Source organism: Podarcis melisellensis, assembly GCF_964234715.1.
Source record: "Podarcis melisellensis genome assembly, chromosome: 16".
Classification (NCBI taxonomy): Eukaryota; Metazoa; Chordata; class Lepidosauria; order Squamata; family Lacertidae; genus Podarcis; species Podarcis melisellensis.
The window spans coordinates 8,957,235-8,980,112 of NC_138533.1; the positions used below are offsets into that span (position 1 = coordinate 8,957,235).

A 22,878-nucleotide genomic window follows, 5' to 3' on the forward strand; every position below is an offset into this window, starting at 1 on the left:
AGATCTGTCGCGCCACTATTTAAATTGAATAAAAGGTGGTATTAAAAAGTCTCTTCCATTACATGGCGCGGGTGCTGCAGCTGCGCTTTAGCCAGCAAAGGACTGGGGAACCTGCTGGTAAGAGCGCTAACAGAAACGGCACCCTGGTATCCGCGTTTTGCAACTCTCCCTTTCCCATAAAAGTCCTGCGGGACGGAGGAATGCGGATTGATTCCGGATTCGAAGCGCGCACGGCAGCTGCGTCCGCACGCCGCCCAGCCAGCGTTGCAGCGCGGCTCAGGTATGGCCCCACAGAAAGTGTGGGGAGGTTGCCTTGGCCCTTGACGCTGTGGGTTCCTCTTCTCCTGAAATGGCTAGATATCTCTGTTTTTAATTCCCCTTGCAAGGGGCACGATCGTGGGGAGTCTTCCTTCTTGCTTCCTGCTCTATCTCCAGTCCCTCCCCCCACTCTATTTCCTTCTCCCTTTACCCCTCTCTCCATTGTTTAGAGGTGGAGAACCTGTGACCCATTCGAGGTGTTCCTTTGGCCCCAGAGGGAGTTGCAACACTACAAAGTAAAAACGCAGTTTTGAGCAACAGATTCCTGTTTTGCAGGGGGTTAGACTAGATGACTTTTGGGGTCCCTTCCAACGACAATTCTAAATAAAAAAATTCCTTCCAGTAGCACCTTAAAGACCAACTAAGTTAGTTCTTGGTATGAGCTTTCGTGTGCATGCACACTTCTTCAGATACCTGCATGCACACGAAATTTCGTGCATGCACACGAAAGCTCATACCAAGAACTAACTTAGTTGGTCTTTAAGGTGCTACTGGAAGGAATTTTTTTATTTTGTTTTGACTATGGCAGACCAACACGGCTACCTATCTGTAACGACAATTCTGTTATTCTGCTATTCTAATTAGCTGAGCAAAAACAAGCAACTGAGCTAAGGCTGTGCCCAGTTGCTGGACTTGTAAAACCTGTACCACGTTCCCAAACCAGAGCTTTTTTTACTCAAAAGGATAGTATGATTATTTTGGTTATTATGATGATTATTATGATTTGCAATATGAACACACACACACACAGGCCATGCTTCCTGGGGCAGATGGGAATTGTAGTTAAATAACATCTGTAGTTAAATAACATCCACACATTCCTCACATCTCTTTCACAACCTGAAAGGTTGTTGTCAGGCAATTTTGTGGGTTTTCTTTCTTAATACTTGCAAAGCTAACTATTGGGATTTTTTCCTTTTAAATTTTTGAAACTTTATTGTGACATAATGACTGTTAGTAACCACCACAAGGTTAAATATTTTTACCGAATGAGCCCTTACCCCACAGTATTTAGTATCTTGTTTTTTGGGTGGCTCCATTTTGCTCCCAAAATGATTGGCCCTGCGCCACTCACATTTGCTCTTGGAGGGGAAAATGATGAAAGGCCATTCCAGTAATTTTATTTCTTCCTGGTGGTTGCTGCTGTTGTTGTCTAAATTGATAATAATTACTTCTGCTCTTCTTTTCAGGTTCATGTCTCCATGGACCCTTTGAAGATGTGAGTATTTGGAGTAGAGGATAAGATGTGGCTCAGAGAAGGCCTTAGATATCCAAGCAATGGCTGAATGTGAGCTAGTATGATTACAAATAAACGTGGATTTTGTTCCTCAGCCTGAAAGAAGGAGGTTGGCTGTCATGCCTTTTTAGTAGTGGCTCCCAGATGGTAGAATGATCTTCCCCAGAGAGGCTCGCCTTTTGCCTATGAATTCCCCCGCCTTTTGGTGTCAAGTGAAGTTTTTAAAAAGAATCCCAGCCCTTTTGACATAATCCTAGGCATAGTTCCATCCTTATTTTCAGACCATGATATATCAATACATCACAATGTTTAGCTGATGATATATTGCAATGTTGAAAACCAGATATCGCCCAGCCCTATTATTGGGATGTTAAATTTCTGCCTTTTATGGTGGTTGAGAGTGCGATTTTATTTCTACAAAGTTTTCCATCTCTCTGTGGGATTGTATCAGGGCTGAGGAACCTTTGACCCTCCAGCGGCAGCGGAGCTCCATAGCAAGCTGCCTTAGTTGGACCAAAGTTTGTAAACCAGCAACAAACCATGGTTTCAGTTGATTAAACAAGCCACAGTGAAGCTGCTGGGGCAGAGTTAAAACATATAATACTGAGCCGTGATTTAATAAACCATGACTCAACGTCGATGTGCAAGACAGGCCAAATTTTGCTGTGATGAATGTGTGTTACCCTATTTCTTTCCTCTTTGGAAATAATTCTTCTATCAACACATATGGCATCTAAGGTTTCTCTGAACTTGCTTCTCAGGTCAAACCCTGGCAACGAGAGGAATAATGGCAAAACTCTGAAGAAGCATGTCAAAGCAGCTCCACCAAGGCATCCTGGTAAGTTTGTGATGCTCAGGTTTTGAAAATGTTTGAGTTGGGGAGTAATAAACAAATGGCATCTGCAACACAGTGTTGCCGCGTGGAGGATTTCCTTATTTACTGCCTTTGGGTGGCGCTGTGGGTTAAACCACAGAGCCTAGGACTTGCCGATCAGAAGGTTGGCGGTTTGAATCCCCATGACGGGAAGAGCTCCTGTTGCTCAGTCCCTGCTCCTGCCAACCTAGCATTTCGAAAGCATGCAGTGCAAGTAGATAAATAGGTACCACTCCGGCCGGAAGGTAAACAGCGTTTCCGTGCACTGCTCTGGTTCTCCAGAAGCGGCTTAGTCATGCTGGCCACATGACCCGGAAGTTGTACACCGGCTCCCTCGGCCAATAAAGCGAGATGAGCGCCGCAACCCCAGAGTCAGTCACAACTGGACCTAATGGTCAGGGATCCCTTTACCTTTACCTTTATAGCCCAGCTCTCCTCCAAGGAGCTCAAGGCGGCATACAGAGTTCTCCTCCCCATGTGACCCTCATAACAACCCTGTGAGGTAGGTTAGGCCAAAAGTGAGTGACTGGCCTGAGCCCCCCCCCCCCCAATGAACATCATGTCTGAGTGTGGATTTGAGTCCTGGTCTCTCCGAAGTCCTAATCCGACGTTCTAACCATTATACTGCACTGACCAGAGAATGGTGCAATGTTTAGCGTTCCTTTTAAGGTTGATTCCTGCCAGCCATGCCCTCTGCCAGGATGCTCCATTCCGTCCCCTCTCCCTGACTTCCACTGGCTTCTGAACATAGATAAGTCCTCCCTGGGCTTTTCTGCTTTGCTTCCTTAGCTCCCGGATTTAATCCCTTTAGGTGGGAGGTCAACGTAAACAAGAAAGAGATTTCTCCCTCCCCTCCACTTTAAACAAATAAATTGAAAGAGCAAACCTCCGTGTGTGTGTGTGTGTGTGTGTGTGTGTGTGTGTGTATATATGGATGTCAGGGTTTCTGGGAGAGAGGAGGAGATGACAGAGGAGACGGAGAGCGAGTGGGAGGAGGGGCAGAAGGATGAGGAAGAAGATGACGGAATTCTGAGGGAATCCACGAGTCTGAGCAGCGAGTCAGAGGATTCTCAAAAGGGGGTTACCTTAATCAAGCAAAAGGGAGGAGAAGGGAGAAGCGGAGAGGAGCCCAGTGGAAGACAGACGCAGCAAGAGGCGTCTCAGCCGGAACGGAGTAAAGGGGGTGGAGTCGTCAGCCTCTCGGAGGGAGCAGGATTAGGAGAGAACAGAGAAAGGGGGTTGGAGCAAGGTGTTCAGCCGGAAAGGGTGGAGAGCAGAACAAGGGGTGGTGTAGCGGTCGAAAGAAAGGTCAGGAGCAACGTACGCGCGCCAAGTTCAAACGTAGAGGCGCGCGGAAGTGGAGAGAGCTCAGGGGAGGAGCCCGGCCCTAAAGCCAGAAGGAGGGGGGAAGAGGCGGCAGAGGATTCAGCCTCAGGCGAGTCACGGAGAGAGGGAACCCAGGGGGGCAGGAAGACCCTGCGGAAAAGAAAGGAGAGGAAGAGGTGGTCTAGAGCCAGGCTATTAAGTTGGTGTGGAAGAGGGGAGGAGTCAGAGGGGACTTCAGCGGTCTAACGTGACAGACGTACGGCCACGATGCTGAACTGTACGAGAAGCAGAAAACTTCAATAAACTTTTCCTGTAAATAAACTGCAACGGAGTGAGGTCTCTTGTGAGCTGGGACCCGTCCTGGGTGGCCGTGACAATATATATATGTGTGTGTGTGTGTATATATATGTGTGTGTGTGTGTGTGTGTATATATATATGTGTGTGTATATATATATATGTGTGTGTGTGTGTGTGTGTGTGTATATATATATATGTGTGTGTGTGTGTGTGTGTGTGTGTGTGTGTGTGTGTGGCTGGAGAGAGTTCTGCACCCCTGAAATAAAGGCATATAAGAAAAAAACATTTTGAAAAAATATGGTTCCGGAACTGGAATATTAATAGATAATGTGTAAAACGTGCAGGAGTAAGCAGGGAAATAATAAAAGAATAAATGGAATAATTATTAAACTACAACAACACAACAAGATGGAAGAAGGGGAAAAAATTGAGATCACACATGGGGGAAGGGGAGTGGGGGGTACAGGGGAATTTATAAACATTTCTAATATAATACAGTGATACCTCGGGTTAAGTACTTAATTCGTTCCGGAGGTCCGTTCTTAACCTGAAACTGTTCTTAACCTGAAGCACCACTTTAGCTAATGGAGCCTCCTGCTGCTGCCGCGCCACCAGAGCACAATTTCTGTTCTCATCCTGAAGCAAAGTTCTTAACCTGAAGCACTATTTCTGGGTTAACAGAGTCTGTAACCTGAAGTGTATGTAACCTGAAGTGTATGTAACCTGAGGTACCACTGTATCTCTAATCGCATTGAATTTATATACAGTAATTAGGTATATTTTAATTTGCTCAACTATGTAATAGGCTTATGTTACAAAACAGATATGGATTTTGAGTTAGATGTTTGTAATTCTTTTTCGGTTTTGGAATAAAGTTTAAAAAAGGAAAAGGAAAAACATTTTGGTTTCCCTGCAGAGATTTATGCCCTGTTCCCTGCCCCAAACCAATCTGGCTGCAAAATCTTGAGCTGTTTGTAAGGAGTGTGTGTGTGTGTGTTTTCCTTTGGCACCCATTTCAGGAAAACGGGAACCGCGGTGCTCCTTTCTCCTCCCAGCCCTCTCGGCTGGGTTTTCTTTCCACACAATGTGCCTGCAGGCTTCTGAACAGGGCATAATCCTTTACGGCCAAACATTTCTCCCCTGACTGGGGTCAGAAGTCAGAAAGCCATTGTCCGGTTATTTATAGCTGTGTCCTGTCTCTGAATTATCTTTGTTCGTTTGGGGCAGGCAGGTTGGAAAGCAGCCGACAAGTGGCAGGCCGGCCGGCTGGAGGTTTTGTGCTTGTGCCGGAGCCATTTTTACTGGGCGAGGGGGTTAGTGTGCTCAGCTGCGCAACGTCCAAGTTCTCCACCCCCCACATCCTAGGGGTGGATGGTGGGGCACAAGGCAAGGAGCCCAAATGTGGGTGGAGCGAAAGCTGGCGATTGGTGGAGCCAGAGCCCATCAGAGGAAGTGCCAGTTTAGGCCACATTCACAGCATAATGCGCATTTAGAGTGCGTGGCTTCGCCCCAGAGAATCCTGGGAACTGACATTTACCCCTCACAGGGGATTAGGCCAAATCTGGTCCTACATCCTTCTGACAGTGACTGACTAGGGCCACGGGTGGTGCTGTGGGTTCAACCACAGAGCCTAGGACTTGCCGATCAGAAGGTCGGCGGTTCGAATCCTCGCGATGGGGTGAGGTCCCGTTGCTCGCCCCTGCTCCTGCCAACCTAGCAGTTCGAAAGCACGCCAGTGCAAGTAGATAAATAGGTACCACTTTGGCGGGAAGGTAAACGGCGTTTCCGTGCGCTGCTCTGGTTCACCAGAAGCGGCTTAGTCATGCTGGCCACATGACCCGGAAGCTGTACGCCGGCTCCCTCGGCCAATAAAGCAAGATGAGGGCTGCAACCCCAGAGTCGTCCGCGACTGGACCCTTTACCTTTAATACCACTTAAATGGTCATGGCTTCCCCCAAAGAATTATGGGAGCTGTAGTTTGTTACGGGTGCTGATAGTTGTTAGGAGACCCCCAGTTCTCCTGGCACAGCTCCAATTCCCAGAGTGGATTAATCAGTCAATCCCTTGAATTAAGTTTAAACTGTTAACAGAAGCCAAGGGAAGGGGGGATTTGCCCTGCCAGACCTGAAACTATATTATGAGGCATCGTGTCTTTGCTGGGTGAAAACGTGGATAAAATTGGAAAATAAGGAACTATTAGATCTGGAGGGATTCGACAACAGAGCAGGATGGCACGCGTACTTATGGCAGGGAAAGAGGAAACACAAGGGTTTCGAAACCCACATCTTTAAAGGCCCTTTGATGGAAGTTTGGGAGAGGAATAGATTTCTACTAGAACCTAAAGTACCACACTGGCTATCCCCATTAGAAGTTATGAGTGTGAAAAAGGTAAATATGAGAAGTGATTGGATAACCTATGAACAACTGTTAATAAAAGTAGGGGGGACGTGGAAATTGAAACCGTACGATCAGGTTAAAGAAAAAGTATCTGACTGGCTACACTATTTCCAAATAAATGAAATGTTTAAACAAGATATTAAAGAGAGAGGATATGCGGACAAAGATTCCAAATTCCAAACTGAAATAATAAACAATGACTATAAAATCCTTTCTAAAACGTACAATCTGCTATTAGAGTGGAATCTGATAGATGAGGAAGTGAAGTCAGTGATGATTCAGTGGGCAAGGGACATCGGTCATAATATATACTACGAAGAATGGGAGAAACTTTGGGAAAAAAACCTTAAATTTACAGCTTGTATAACGTTAAAGGAGAACCTCATGAAGATGTTTTACCGATGGTATATAACACCTGCAAAGTTAGCAAAAATATATAAAACCTGTAACAAATGCTGGAAATGCAGGGAAAAAGAGGGATCCTTTTTCCACATGTGGTGGGAATGCAGAAAGGTCAAAGGTTTTTGGGAAAGTGTTTATAATGAAATGAAGAGTATACTAAGATACACCTTTGAAAAAAAACCGGAGGCTTTTCTGTTAGGACTAGCAGGAAGGGATATTAAGAACAATGACGGCAAATTCTTTCAATATGCGACAACAGCCGCAAGAGTCCTACTAGCTCAAAATTGGAAACAACAGAACATACCGACGGTTGAGGAATGGAGAGCAAAATTGTTAGATTACGCGGAGATGGACAGATTGACGGGGAAAATTAGATATATAAAGGACCAAAGGTTCATTGATGACTGGGGGAAATTTGTGGAGTATCTGTAAAATATAAGTGAAGGTCAGATAACGCTAGTTGGGTTTAAAAAGGCTCTGTGAAAAAAAGTAGGAATATTGTCTAAAGAGAAAAAGATGAAAAGAGAAAATAATGTCAATATAAACTAGGATTTGCGTAAATTTGTTAAATAAGGGCATGGATTTGAGGGGAAGTTGAAGGAAGTCTCAAAGAAAGGAATCCGTGATAATAAGATGTAAACTGTTTTATTTTTTTGTTTGTTATGGTTTAAAAACAATAAAAATCATGATGAAAAAATAATAATCAGTCAATCCCTCTTCACGGGGGACTATGGGAATTGTAGCTTGGGGGAGGGAATAGGGGGGTCCCCTAACAACTTTCAGCACCCTGAACAAATTGCAGTTTCCCAGGATTCTTTGGGGGAAGCTGCGTCTGTTTAAAGCGGTATGATACTGCTTTAAATATGTATACAGTGGTACCTCGGGTTAAGAACTTAATTCGTTCTGGAGGTCTGTTCTTAACCTGAAGCACCACTTTAGCTAATGGGGCCTCCTGCTGCTGCTGTGCCGCCGCTGTACGATTTCTGTTCTCATCCTGAAGCAAAGTTCTTAACCCAAGGTACTATTTCTGGGTTAGCGGAGTCTGTAACCTGAAGCGTATGTAACCCAAGGTACCACTGTACTGCGGATGGGGCCTTAGGGTGTCAAACCAAACCCCTTATTTGTGGGGAGTGGGAGGCATCTCTCAAAAATTCCTCTGGTTTTCTCCTTCCAGGGTCCTTCAAGAAAAAAGAATCTGAACTTTTTGTCGGCAATCTCCCATTGGATATCAAGGAGGTGAGGCTTGGTGCTTTCTGTTTCGGAATATATTTCTTGCGGACACTTCCGCCGACTGCCTTTTTCTCGTGATGTATATTAAGCCGTGAAAAATGGGCCTGTGATATGGTCTAGATACTCCCCGTTTTGGTTTTCACCTAAGTTGTCATTTACAACTCTCCTCTTTAAACCAAAACACCCATCATGAATGTGTCTGTCTTACAAGGATGTATATTGGGCAAAGGAAATGTCCAGCGAGGTGGGACCCGGACATGGGTTGCCTCTGTCTACAACCCAGGACATGCGTGGTCATGTGACACAGTCATGTGGTACAGCTTTGTGGGCGTAATCTGGCTCAGAAGGCTCCGCCCACCCCAGTTTCTAGCCCACCTTCACCCCGTCCATCTGCACTATGTACTTAAACACTACCATGCCACATTAAAGGGTCACGGTTTCCCCCAAAGAATCCTGGGAAATGTTGTTGGTTAAGGGTGCTGAGAGTGTTTAGGAGACCCCTGTTCCCTTCGCAGAACTATGCACAACTGAGCTATCACCTGGGATAGCTCAGTTGGTAGAGCAGGAGATGCTTGGTAGAGCAGGAGATGTCCGGGTTGTGGGTTCAAGTTCCACGTTGGCCAGAAAGATTCCTGCATTGCATGTTGTGTGTATATATAAATGTATGATGATATGTAAAGTAACACAGTAGCTTACAGCTCGGAAGCTAAATAACACTTCTAGGTGATTGATAACTTCTTTGTAAAGACTATACAATGTCCAGACTCTTTATATTCAAAAGAACTCTACTTTCATAAACATACAACCAATAAGAATACATTTACAATCTCATGCTTATTCACTTTGTTCCTTATCGAGAGCTCCTGTGCAGGTTTCTCCCGATTAACGTTTCTGTTTTCTAGCCACATCACTTGGTCCAGTCCTGTGAGAAAGGCCTTAAAGGCTACAGTTTCACTTTAGACAGATCACACGGACACACACTGTCCTCAGCAGAGCAGCCATTCTCCTCACATACACACAGAGAGGCGCAGAAAGCAGTTAAAAAAACGACAGTTACTGGAATAACAGTCACAACGGAATGGAATGCCTCTCTCATGTGACTCAGCCAATCACACGAGGGCTACTTCCAAAGGGGGGGGGGACCCATGTTAAAAATACACAATAATTTAACATAAGTAAATATCCCCATTTAAGGAAATTTTTACCATTATCCTTAACGTTGCATTACTGGATAGCTCAGTTGGTTAGAGTGTGGTGCTGATAACGCCAAGGTTGCAGGTTCGACCCCTGTAAGGGCCAGCTGCATATTCCTGCATTTTGGGGGGTTGGGCTAAATGATCCCCTGGGTGCCTTCCAACTCTGATTCTGTGAGTAGCCGAGTGATCAGTCCTTTCCAAGGGACTTTGGGAATTGCAGCTTGGTGGGGAGGGGTCGCCTAGCGCTCAGCCCCTTAAACAAAAACGCCACCTCCCAGGATTCCTTTGGAGGAAGCCATGACTGTTTAAAGTTCTCGGTACTGCTTTAAATTCACAGTACAGGCAAGGCCTTAGATTTGAAACTCGGGGACTTGCCTCTAAATATACCCCTTTGTGTGCTGTAATTAAACTGCAGGGATCTCTCTGGGTTTAGCCCGAGAGTGATTTTCGGGGTGGGGTGTTAATCCCGTTATGAATATTCCCCTCTTGTTTCTAGACAGAGTTAGCGCTCGCCTTCCGGGAGTTTGGTGTGAAGACGGTCAAGAAACACAAGACAACTTTTACCAGGTACATCCTGTGCTAAATGGGAGGTATTGGAAGAAACCTTTGATAACCCTCCGTTCAGGGATTGGGGAACGTCCGCCCTCCCGCGAGGGTGATCCTCTTTGGCCTTGCTGTAGCCTTAGGAGGCTTTGCCCTCGGGGGGGAAAAATATTGCGCCCGGGAAAGGGAAGTGGGAGTCAACAGACACTCAAGGAATAGTTTCGGAGAAAAGGCTTTTATTTCTACCATCCATGAACTGGTAGAAGGAGCAAGTGTGAAAAGTCACAAAAAGTATGCACGAAGTTCACAGTCATGTGCAGAGAGTATATATTCCCATTCCAGTTACCTCCCCTTTCTCCTCCCTCGGGAGTCCTGCCCCATGAGTTCCTCTAAGCATGAACAGAAAGCTGTCTTGGGACTATTGTGGACTCTTCCCAGGAAAGGGGTGTGTGTGTGAGAAGCCAAAGGGTTTCATTTTTTTTTAATAGATATTTATTGGAGTTTTTAGAAAAGAAATACAATAATAATAAACAGTGTTGCTTTGTTTTTACAAAATTTCATAACATCCTTAGACTTCCTCACGTCTCCCGCTCCCACTTGCATCGTTAATAAATTTTTGTCAAGCAAATTATCATCTTATTTCCAAATTTATAACCACTTATTTAAATACAATTAAAAAAAAAATTCTCCTACAAATTTTGTTTCTGTTAATCTCTCTTATCATCAAATTCTGATCTATTTTAGTGATGGCCAATTATTTATAACCAAGCATCCTTCTTAACATTCTGCTAAATCACAATGTTTTTGTAGATAAATCTTGAATTTCTTCCAGTCTTCTTCAATCCTTTCTTCTCCCAGGTCTCGGATTCTGCCAGTCATCTCCGCCAATTGCATATAGTCCATCAGTTGCATCTGCCATTCTTCCAGTGTGGGTAGATCTTGAGTTTTCCAGTTCTTAGCGAGTAGTATCTTTGCTGCTGTTGTTGCATACATGAAAAATGTTCTATCTTTCTTTAACACCTTCTGGTCGACAATGCCCAGAAGAAAGGCCTCTGGTTTCTTGGTAAAGGTATACTTAAATACCTTTTTCAACTCGTTATATATCATTTCCCAGAAGCCAAGGGGTTTCAGAGTGTTCAGATGTTGCGACTAGAATGAGATAAAAGTCTGTTCTCAGGCCTGAGTATTCTTGGCAATGACAGAGCCTATTCATTAGCCTTTTGGAGCCTTCTCATGCCGATAAAAGAATAACATTCTGCCTGTGTACAAGCATCTTGAGAATCCACAGAAAAGCTGTAGCTGTGGGTTTTTAGAAGACAAGAGGAATTTTGGACAGTTTTGAGGCCTGGTTGGGGGGGGTGACTTCGGGCCCAGGTGGGGTCACCTGTCCTCACCTTCCTTCATTGCGAGATCTTCCCATTATGGGCGGATAGCCTGGGGGGCTGAATGCATTCCCTTCCACCTGTGGTGATGCTCAGATGAAGGATGAAGGAAGAGAATGGGGAGAGACTATACCCTGCCTGCTTTGGGGGGTCTTTGCCCCCCTCCTGCTTTTATCTGGCTCCACCTCCTTTGGCTTGGACGCCTCCTGCTGCCCCCAGTAGGTTGCGGTTGCCCACTTTACCCCAAGAGTGGGAGGACTGTGGCCCCTGAGGCCGACCGATCTGGCCCTCGCAACTCTCCCTAGACCAGTGTTTTTCAACCTTTTTTGGGCAAAGGCACACTTGTTTCATGAAAAAAATCACGAGGCACACCACCATTAGAAAATGTTTAATATTTTTTTCTTTAATGGCAAACAAAAACGTGGCGGACCGTTCTCTGCTCAGCGGGGATCAATCCGCTGATCCCCGCTGAGCCGGCGGATGACAGCTCCGTCTCCGGGAAAGGGAGAACTCCGGGAAACCCCTTCCGCTCTCATCCGATTTGATCCCCACCCAGGACAGATGGAAAATAGGGTGGACACAGTCCGGCGCCCGCCTAGTGGGCGAAAATCTGACATTTTTTTTAAATCTTTCGAATTTTTCAATTTTTCCCACGGCATACCAGGCAACATCTCGCGGCACACTAGTATGCCGCGGAACAGTGGTTGAAAAACACTGCCCTAGACCACGCCTCTCAATCACCTGCTTCGTACCATCCATGCTTGCTTTTGTCTGGCTGGGACTTGTAAACCATACAGTCATACCTCAGGTTGAAGTCGCTTCAGGTTAAGCCTTTTCGGGTTGTGCTCTGCGGCGACTCGGAAGTAATGGAGCGCGTTACTTCCGGGTTTTGCCACTCGCACATGCTCAAAATGACGTCACGTGCATGCGTGGAAGCGGTGAATTGCCAGACACGCGTTGCGTTCGCTTCAGGATGCGAACGGGGCTCTGAAACAGATCCTGTTCGCATCCAGAGGTACCACTGTATATACTCGGTGGCCCCTCCCACTTTTGCCTCTGGCCCCGCCCACCACTGGCGTGTGGTTCCGGAAGGGCATGTAGCCCATGTCCTTAGCCCATGCTGAGCGATTCTCCTTCCCTGGCTCTCTTTTTTCTGGAGAGATTGAAATGCCAACATGGCGCAACAGCTGACGTCGCTTCTCCTTCTCCGCAGCTTTGGGTTTCTGGAGCTGGCGTCCGCCGACATGGTCAAGCTTGCCATCAAGCGGATGAACGGGAGCCTGGTTCACGGGCGACGCATAACAGTGGCCGTTGCGGAGGACAGGAGGGTCCGCGAGCCCACAAACACGGACACAGAGATGCCGGTAAATATTCCTGCCTCTCTTTTAGCATCATCTATAATGACAGTTCGAAAGCCCGTCAAAGTACAAGTAGATAAATAGGTACCACTCTGGCGGGAAGGTAAACGGCGTTTCCATGCACTGCTCTGGTTCGCCAGAAGCGGCTTAGTCATGCTGGCCACATGACCCAGAAGGTGTACGCCGGCTCCCTCGGCCAATAAAGCGAGCTGAGCGCCGCAACCCCAGAGTCAGTCACGACTGGACCTAATGGTCAGGGGTCCCTTTACTTTATAATGACAAGGTCCCCTGGCCAGAACCCCTCTGACATGATTTTATATCTCCTCGCAGACACAGATAAGTATGTGACCTGGCGTGTAGCACTCTTTGCAGCTGCCGCTAGGAAAATTAGAGCAAATTATATAGCCAAGGTAGCCACCCACTGTAGAGGAGATGAATTTATTTGACCCTATCTATATCAAGCTATATTTTATCCTGATCACCAAACTCTGAATATAATTGCGCACTGTATTAATTAACATCCTTTTTTAATATATTAGTGGCCGTGTGATAATTTTAGCTTATAAATTTTATTGTTTAATGTCTTAATTTGTATATTAAGGTACTTTTATAGCTCTGTTTAGAGTTGGTAATGTTTTTGTATCAATCCAATATATATATTTTTAATTGTTGAATGATTCTGTGTACATTGTGGCAGCCTTGGGCTAAGTGCAATAAAACTGACTGACTGACTGACTGACTGGCATCGTCTACAATGGGCTTCCTCAACCTCAGCCCTCCAAATGTTTTGAGACTACAATTCCCATCATCCCTGACCACTGGTCCTGCTAGCTAGGGATCATGGGAGTTGTAGGCCAAAAAAACAGCTGGAGGGCCGAGATTGAGGAAGCCTGGTCTACACTGACTGGCAGAAGCTCTCTTCCTGGTTTTTAGCCAGGGTCCTTCTCTCCCAGCCCTACCTAAAAATGTCAGGATTTGAACTCGTGACCTGCTGCTCTACCCACTGAGCAATAAGCGCTTCCCGATAGGTGTTAGGTGTTTTTCCTTTTCTGGATGACGGGGCTCCAAACCTCTCGTTTCATTGCAGGATTTGGAGCCCATCCCATGGGAAGAGACCGGACCCAAGTGTGGTATGTTGCACCCGTGGGGTTTTTCCCCTCTTTATTTCCTCCCTGCTATATCCTGGGGGCTCAGGGCAGCTTTCCACTCTTCCCCCACCCACCCTGCAAAATGACAGTGATTTCCTCGCGGGCGAAGAAATCAAATTGTCAGGCCAAATGAAATGAGAATGATATTGTAAAACCTATTTAACACACGTTTACCTGGACGCACTTTTTTTACCCTGGCTTTTGACACTTGATGTGTGTGTTTTTAGAACCCACCTCACTTGGAGGATTGTAGTGGGTGGCGCTGTGGGTTAAACCACAGAGCCAAGGACTTGCTGATCAGAAGGTCGGTGGTTCGAATCCCCGCAACGGGGTGAGCTCCCATTGCGCGGTCCCTGCTCCTGCCAACCTAGCAGTTCGAAAGCACGTCAAAGTGCAAGTAGATAAATAGGTACCGCTCCGGCGGGAAGGTAAACGGTGTTTCCGTGTGCTGCTCTGGTTCTCCAGAAGCGGCTTAGTCATGCTGGCCACATGACCCGGAAGCTGTATGCTGGCTCCCTCAGCCTATAGAGCGAGATGAGCGCCGCAACCCCAGAGTCGGCCACAACTGGACCTAATGGTCAGGGGTCCCTTTACCTTTACCTTTATCTTTAAGTTGTTTTATAATAATTTATTATTTATTATTTATACCCTGCCCATCTGGCTGAGTTTCCCCAGCCACTCTGGGCGGCTCCCAATCAGTGTTAAAAACAGTACAGCATTACATATTAAAAACTTCCCTGAACAGGGCTGCCTTAAGATGTTTTCTGAATGTCAGGTAATTCTTTATCTCTTTGACATCTGATGGGAGGGCGTTCCACAGGGCGGGCGCCACTACCGAGAAGGCCCTCTGTCTGGTTCCCTGTAGCCTCACTTCTCGCAATGACGGAACCGCCAGAAGGCCCTCGGCACTGGATCTCAGTGTCCGGGCTGAACGATGGGGGTGGAGACGCTCCTTCAGGTATACAGGACCGAGGCCGTTTAGGGCTTTAAAGGTCAGCACCAACACTTTGAATCGTGCTCGGAAACGTACTGGGAGCCAGTGCAGATCTCTCAGAACCGGTGTTATGTGGTCCCGGCGGCCACTCCCAGTCACCAGTCTAGCTGCCGCATTCTGGATTAATTGCAGTTTCCGGGTCACCTTCAAAGGTAGCCCCACATAGAGTGCGTTGCAGTAGTCCAAGCGTGAGATAACTAGAGCATGCACCACTCTGGCGAGACAGTCCGCGGGGAGGTAGGGTCTTAGCCTGCGTACCAGGTGGAGCTGGTAGACAGCTGCCCTGGACACAGAGTTAACCTGCGCCTCCATGGACAGCTGTGAGTCCAAAATGACTCCCAGGCTGCGCACCTGGTCCTTCAGGGGCACAGTTACCCCATTCAGGACCAGGGAATCCTCCACACCTGCCCGCCTCCTGTCCCCCAAAAACAGTACTTCTGTCTTGTCAGGATTCAACCTCAATCTGTTAGCCGCCATCCAGCCTCCAACCGCCTCCAGGCACTCACACAGGACCTTCACCGCCTTCACTGGTTCTGATTTAAAGGAGAGGTAGAGCTGGGTGTCATCTGCATACTGATGAACACCCAGTCCAAACCCCCTGATGATCTCTCCCAGCGGCTTCATATAGATATTAAAAAGCATGGGGGAGAGGACAGAACCCTGAGGCACCCCACAAGTGAGAGCCCAGGGGTCTGAACACTCACCCCCCACCACCACTTTCTGGACACGGCCCAGGAGGAAGGAGCGGAACCACTGTATGACAGTGCCCCCAGCTCCCAGCCCCTCTAGACGGTCCAGAAGGATGTTATGGTCGATGGTGTCAAAGGCCACTGAGAGATCCAGCAGAACTAGGAAACAGCTCTCACCTTTGTCCCTAGCCCGCCGGAGATCATCAACCAGCGCGACCAAGGCAGTTTCAGTCCCATGGTGAGGCCTGAATCCCGATTGGAAGGGATCCAAATGGTCCGTTTCCTCCAGGCGTGCTTGGAGTTGTTCAGCAACCACCCGCTCAATCACCTTGCCCAAGAATGGCAGATTTGAGACTGGGCGATAGTTGGCCAAATTGGCCGGGTCTAAAGATGTTTTTTTAAGAAGCGGTTTAATGACCGCCTCTTTCAGCGGGTCTGGGAAGGCTCCCTCACAGAGGGAAGCATTCACCACCCCGCAGAGCCCATCGCCCAGCGCTTCCCGGCTCGCTTTTATCAGCCAGGATGGGCAAGTATCAAGGAGACAGGTGGTCGGTTTCACTCGTCCAAGCAGCCTGTCCACATCCTCGGAGGTAACAGATTGGAATTGATCCCATATAACAGGACCAGACAGAACTCTAGCACTCTCCCGCCCTGGCCCTGCTCCCACGGTGGAGTCTACCTCCTTCTGAATCTGAGCGATTTTATCTGCAAAAAACTTTGCAAAAGCATTGCAGGAGATCTTGGGGTCCCTACCAGGCCCCGGTGGTACAGGTGGTTCCGATAAACTGCGAACCACCTGAAAAAGTCTCCTGCTGCTGTTTTCTGCAGATGCAATGGAGGCGGCGAAGAAGGCCCTCTTCGCCGTCGCCATTGCCACTTGGTAGGCTCGACGTTGAGCTCTAACCCGTGTCCGGTCTGATTCAGAATGAGTTTTCCGCCACCGGCGCTCTAGCCGTCTCAACGATTGTTTCATCACCCTCAGCTCCGGGGAAAACCACGGGGCTGTCCGGGCTCCATGCAATCGGAGAGGGCGCTTCGGAGCCAGACAGTCAATTGCCCTGGTTAACTCCGCATTCCAGCGGGCCACCAGGGAATCAGCTGAAAGGCCATCAACTTGGGATAAAGCATCCCCTACCACTCTCTGGAAGCCAATTGGATCCATTAAGTGGCGGGGGCGGACCATCCGAATCGGTCCCACCTCCCTGCACAGTTTTAAACTGTGCTTTAATGTTGTGACTCATGCATGGCACCTTAGGGTGGGGGGGTAGTAAAAATAATGAATGATAATGGTGTCTTATGGCACCTGTAAAAAAACCCAAACCAACAAATTTAAATATTATTTGTTAAACCCACTGATTTCTTTAAAAAAGTAACTCAAAGACTCCTGTGCCTTTGAGTTGTTTTTTAAACACTTTTTCATTTTGATTTAAGTCGTTTTGCGATAATGTAAGCTGTTTTGGAATTGTTGCAACTCACCCTGGGACCTTAGGGTGAAGGGCATATTGTTGTTGTTTAATTGCAACAACGATGAATTGGAGCTCACATTATCAGATGAAGGGATCTGCTCAGGCAGCACGCCACACACAAAAGTGTGTGCACCTGCATTTATGTTGTGAACTGCCCTGAGATCTACAGATGTAGGGCAATATATAAATTTAATTAATAATAATTACCATATTTTTCCATGTATAAGACTCCCCTGTGTATAAGACGCCCCCTATTTTTTGGGACTCAAAATTAAGAAAACGCACTATACACTATCCTTGTATAAGGCAACTCCTTACTTTAAACTTCAAAAATTTAGGAAAAACTATACTCTTATACACGGAAAAATACGGTATTATTATATTAGGATCAAATGTGGCGGGTGGGCGGGGGTGCCCACCTGTCAATCACATGACATCACGATCACCGTATTTTTTGCTCTACAAGACGCACCAGATCATAAGACGCAACTAGTTTTTGGAGGAGGAAAATATTCTGAATCCCAGAAGCCAGACCACCAAGAGGGATCTGGCTTCTGGGATAGCCTCTTGCTGTCCTGGCTTATGGGATAGCCGCGCGAAGCCTCTTGAGGGCAGCGGGAGGAAGGCTCCCCCAAGAGCCATGCTCCCTTTAAAGTGCTTGCGGAGCGTGTGTGTGGTTCTTGGGGGCAGCCCTTCTCCTTCCTCGGGGAAAAGCCCCCAAGAGCCACACACACGCTCCACACGGCTCTTTAAAGGGAGCGCTGAGCAGAGCCTCCCGCCTGCATTCGCTCCATAAGACGCACACACATTTCCCCTTACTTTTTAGGAGGGGAAAAGTGTGTCTTATAGAGCGAAAAATATGGTACATCACCTTATTGGTTGTCTGGCAAACTCCCTTGCTCAGGTTCCCGAGTGCCCCTATAAACAGTCGGGGAAAATTTTGCACGGACCCTCTACATTCCACGGCTACTGAGCATGCTCAGTCCTCATTGGATTGAGTTCCTGGTGGGCCAGTGCTTTTTGGGGTTTTTTAATGGGGCAGTGTGGTGTTCTTCACCTTGGGATCCCCCTAAGCATATTGAGACCAGGCTTTCTCTCTCTCTCTCTCTCTCTCTCTCTCTCTCTCTCTCTCTCTGTTGACTTCATTCCAGTTCCATTTCTACTGCCACTCTCAAACCTTGCCTGTTCTTTAATTTCCCCTGACTTCCTGTCTTGTTCTCGGCAGATCTTTCCCCAAAGGCCAACACGCAGACCTTGGACCCTCCGAAGCTGAAGGTCCTTTATGCCATTCCCATGGAAATGAGGTGAGGAGGAATATCTTACAACAACACGTATAGCATGAAATGTCATCCGCATTTGGGTGTAAATTTCTTTTCTTTTTAAATAATTTTTATTGAATGGTTTTATGTTACAAAAAACAATACAGCCATACTACCACTAAATATAATTAAGAAATAAAAATTACATACATCGATATTTAGTTTGTTATTTAACGTCTTATTTCCTCCCAAACACTGCATACAACAACACACATATGTGCAGACACCCACACCCCCACACCCACACAGAAAATGATAATAATGAAAGTAAATACTTTTCCCCCTTTTATTTTCCAAAATCTTTTCTTCAACTTGACTTCCTGTCAAGTCCCTTTGCATATGTTTTATCTTACATTCGAATGTACACGAAACAATAAACCTTTCTATATAATTTTTCTAATACATTCTGAAAACATAATAAATCCTTAATTGTAGTCCACCTCCTTTTAGTTCCTTTATCGCTCGAATGCTAGTCAAAACTATTATTGTATTTTTTAACATATTTTTTATAAACATCCCAAATTTGGGTGTAAATTTCTACTTGTATGCATATATTTTTTTGCAAAGTGATTTCCCCAGTCGTGTTATTTTCACGATGATATGCACTTCTACGCACGCTTTGCCTTGGCATATTCATTTTTGCATACATCACTTGGCTGAAGACCTACATTGCGAAATTCAGAGGAAAAATTGAGAAGTGCACATTTGGAAGGCTGAACATAAGAAGAGCCCTGTTGGCTTTAGTCCAGGGGTTTTCCCAAACTTAAGTCTCCAGCTGTTTTGGACTACAACTCCCATCATCCCTAGTTAGCAGGACCAGTGGTCAAAGATGATGGCAACTGTAGTCCAAAAACAGCTAGAGACCCAAGTCTGGGAAACCCTCCTCTAGCCCAACGTCCTGTTCTTACAACCAGAAGCCCACAAACAGCTCCTGAGTGCAAGATCAACTCTAATCACTTTAGATTCCCAGCAAGTGATAATCAGAGAAATACTGGACAGTAGCAGGAGAACAATAGCCATTGATAATGAATTTATCCAGTCTTCTTTTAAAGCCATCCAAAGTAGTGGCCATCACTGCCTCCATTATTTAACTATGCACTGTGTGAATCAAGCCTACCTTTTTATCCCTCCTGAATCTTCAAATACTTCATTTTGTTGGATGTATGAAAGCTCCATAGTTATGAGAAAGAAAGGGAAACTCTTCTCTCTCTACTTTCGTCCTTTATACACCTTTATAATATTCCCCCCCCCCTCCACCCCATCTCTTGTTTGCCTGTTCTCTGAACGAACAAGCCCAAAATGTTGTAACCCCATTGGGCACTTTCTTTGACTCCTTGATCATCTCTTGACTTCTGTGATTGGTGTTCTCCTGCTAGGTACCGTATTTTTCGCTCCATAAGGCGCACCGGACCATAAGGCGCACCTAGTTTTTAGAGGGGGAAATCAAGAAAAAAAATCTTATTTCCCCCCCAGCCTCAAAGAGCTTCTGGGGCTGCCAGGAGAAGCCCGGGTCCCCCCCCCAGCCCCAAAGAAGCCAAGATGGCGAGCGGGATCCATCCTGCTCGCTGTCTTGGCTTCCTCTTTAGCCACGCGCAACCTCCAGCCGGGAGAGGCTGTGCGCGGCTAAAGAACCCATAGCCGCACGTAGCCTCTCCTGGCTGGAGGGGCTGCATGCGGCTATGGCAATACCCCCACCTCCCGCAACAGCCCGCAGGAGCCGCGCACCCTTTAAGGAGCGTGCGGTTCCTGCGGGCTTTTCTACAAGGAGGGAGAAGGGACTGCTGGCTGCATCAGTCCCTTCTCCCTCCTGGGGAAAAGCCCGCAAGAGCCGTGCGGAGCTTGTGTGCGGCTCTTGGGGGCTTTTCCTGCTTGCCCCCCCTGCATTCACTCCATAAGACGCACACACATTTCCCCTTACTTTTTAGGAGGGGAAAAGTGTGTCTTATGGAGCGAAAAATACGGTATTTTAAACTGAGTACCAGAAGAATCTTTTGATCGGTGTTGTGACTTTCCTTCCAGAACTTTGTTCTTGCTGCAGATGTTAGCAGATTGCTTTAAGGATGTGGGCTGGCTGTTCTCCATAGCAAAAGTCGTCGGGAAAGCTGCGCTTCTGGTGTTGGATACCGTTCCGCAGACCCCCTTCTTCTGGGCCATCCATCTCACAGAGGTTGGTGCAAACCCCAAATTTGTTTTGGTTAAACCGCTTGCCTGTTTGCCCACCGCTTCCCAGGATTGTGGCTCCATACAGCCTGGCAAAGCCAAGCAGTTTAGTGCCCCCTGTTAGCGGTGAAAGCAACGTAAGTGCATAATGTGCTGCAGTGCAACAGACGGTGGCTCATTGAGCTCTAACGCACTTTGAATGGCACTGGCCTCGTTTGGGAAAGGGGGCAAATGGTATAAAGTTTCTTTTGATGGCCTCTGCACACGTTGTGTAGTGAAAGAAAGGAGGCTAGAGGAACTGAAATGTTTCTTCTTTAAATGGAGCGTCTGCAAGTGGAAATGTGAGGGGAGACGGATGTTGTATTGCCCATCAGGCAATGGCTTTTTACACCTGCCTTGCCCCACCCTGCAGCCCTAGGAGCCTTTCCCAGACAGACCATGACTCTGAGAACAGTAGAAGCAGCTGGAAAGTGAGTACAGTGGTGCCCTGCAAGTCGAATGCCTCACAAGACGGAAAACTCGCTAGACGAAAGAGTTTTCCGTTTTGGAGGTGCTTCGCAAAACGAATTTCCTATGGGCTTGCTTCGCAAGACGAAAATGTCTTGCGAGTTCCTGCGGGTTTTTCCCCCTCCCCCCCTTTTTCTAAGCCGCTAAGCTGCTTATCCGCTAAGCCGCTAAGCTGCTAAAAGCCGCTAAAAGCGCTAATAGCACTAATCTGGTAATCTGTCAATGGGCTTGCTTCGCAAGACGAAAAAACCGCTAGACAAAGAGACTCACAGAACAGATTCTTTTCGTCTTGCGAGGCACCACTGTAGTTCAGGGATAGTTGTTTTTTTTTAAAAAAAGATTTTTATTAAAGTTTCAAACATTTTAAAAACAAAACTAAACAATACAATAATACAAACAAACAAAAATAAAAACAAGTATAATTTCAGTCCCTTAATTTCTTATAACTTATTTCCCCGACTTCCTCATACCTCCCCTTTCTGTATTCCAATTTCTAATTTATTAATTCAGCAAATCCTTTCCCTTATTTTTCATTTAATTTTTAGTCTCTCTTTTCTTTTTTACTTATCCATTACAGCTGGAAACCACATAATTTCTAAACCAACGTCATTCCAACATTCATTAATTTTACAATATTTCTTAAGATAGTCCTTGAATTTCTTCCAATCTTCTTCTGCTGTCTCTTTCCCCTGGTCTCGGATTCTGCCAGTCATCTCTGCCAGTCCCATATGTTCAGGGATAGTTTTAAGGGCCGTGTGTCCTTGTTTCTCCGTTTGATCCTTTTGCATGGCTTTGTATGTTTTGTGGTATTTTGTGCATTGTGATTTGCTGTTATTTCTCTTGATTATAGTTTAGTACAATGCAATACAAATCTTTATTACAGTCATAGACAAGCATAAACGGGTGAGATACAGTCATTTAAAACCTGAAAAGCGTTTTGGAAAGCTAAAAGGTATTACAGTCATAGGTGACTGTAAAAGTCTATAAGAATTTAAAAGAAGCTAAAAGACGTTATAGGAGCATTGGGTGGGTATGGAAGAGCATAAAAGGTTGCTATATAAAAGACTTACATAGACTATATTAATTTACAGAGCACTCTGATATGTTCATTGAATCTAGTTTGTAGCACAGGTCATCCTCTGTTGAATTTGGAGCGCTGCTGTGCAGAATCTAGCGGCATTGTATGTTGTAGCAGGATTGGTATCAGAGCAGCAGGGAGGTATAGAATCACCCTGTGTGGCCTGGGTACTTATGAAGTAGTGGGGAAATCAGGCTGATACGAATGTCTCTGTAATAACAGGGACTGGAGAAGGACATGCTCTACTGTTTCTATTTGTCCAGAGTCACAGGATTATTGTCTCTCTGGGTAGTCAATCTTCCTGTATCGGCCTTCAATAACGGCCGAGAGGAGGGCATGACATCGAGTCAGGGTAAAAGCCATTTTGTGTTTAGGGACTTCGAGTTTGGTTAGATATGCCATAGGGGAGGCAAAGTACCTGCTGGATTCCATGGCAAGATCCAATTGGCTAGATCCAATTGGTGCTCTGTGTCTACTACAAGTTGTTTAATGAGCGCTTTAGCCTGATCATATTCCATTCTAAGGAGAAGACCTGGAGAGAAACCCAGGGATGAGATTTTAGTTGCCTCTGCCTGTTTTTCACATAGATTGAAAATCATCATTCATAGTTAGTGGGGCAATGCCCCGGGGAAATAGTTTAGGCCAATAATTGAGTGTGGTCACCCACACTCCAGCCTCCACTTTTGTGAAGCCTGTCTCTAGCCTCAGAGTAGCATTAGAGACACATTTTGGGACTTGAAGGACTGACCTTTGAAATTTGGATTGCAACATTATTTATTGTAATTGATTAGTGTAAACTGTTTAATTATTATTTGCTGATATTAAATATTACTGTTCACTATTGTATTACAGTGGATTATTGAATATTGCTTTAATTGATATAAGTTGATTATTTCAAAGTTATTGGGACTTCTTTGTATTGGATCAGATTATCAGGCGTGTGTGATCTTTGCTGT

At 46.1% G+C, this 22,878-nt stretch overlaps 1 protein-coding gene across 3 annotated transcripts in view; it reads left to right on the forward strand.

The window, feature by feature from the left end:
- Positions 1 to 22,878, forward strand: part of TDRD10 (tudor domain containing 10) — a 30,612-nt gene that overhangs the window by 1,629 nt on the left and 6,105 nt on the right. For all 3 annotated transcript variants that reach the window (XR_014163487.1, XR_014163488.1, XM_081891851.1), the window contains exons 2-9: positions 1,509 to 1,537; positions 2,317 to 2,393; positions 8,027 to 8,088; positions 9,775 to 9,845; positions 12,417 to 12,567; positions 13,649 to 13,691; positions 18,084 to 18,162; positions 20,197 to 20,344. Coding sequence is in view for 1 of the 3 variants with exons in the window: in XM_081891851.1 (XP_081747977.1) it covers positions 1,509 to 1,537; positions 2,317 to 2,393; positions 8,027 to 8,088; positions 9,775 to 9,845; positions 12,417 to 12,567; positions 13,649 to 13,691; positions 18,084 to 18,162; positions 20,197 to 20,344 (660 nt within the window). In the remaining 2 variants the exon portion in view is untranslated. The remainder of the gene's footprint in view (positions 1 to 1,508; positions 1,538 to 2,316; positions 2,394 to 8,026; positions 8,089 to 9,774; positions 9,846 to 12,416; positions 12,568 to 13,648; positions 13,692 to 18,083; positions 18,163 to 20,196; positions 20,345 to 22,878) is intronic.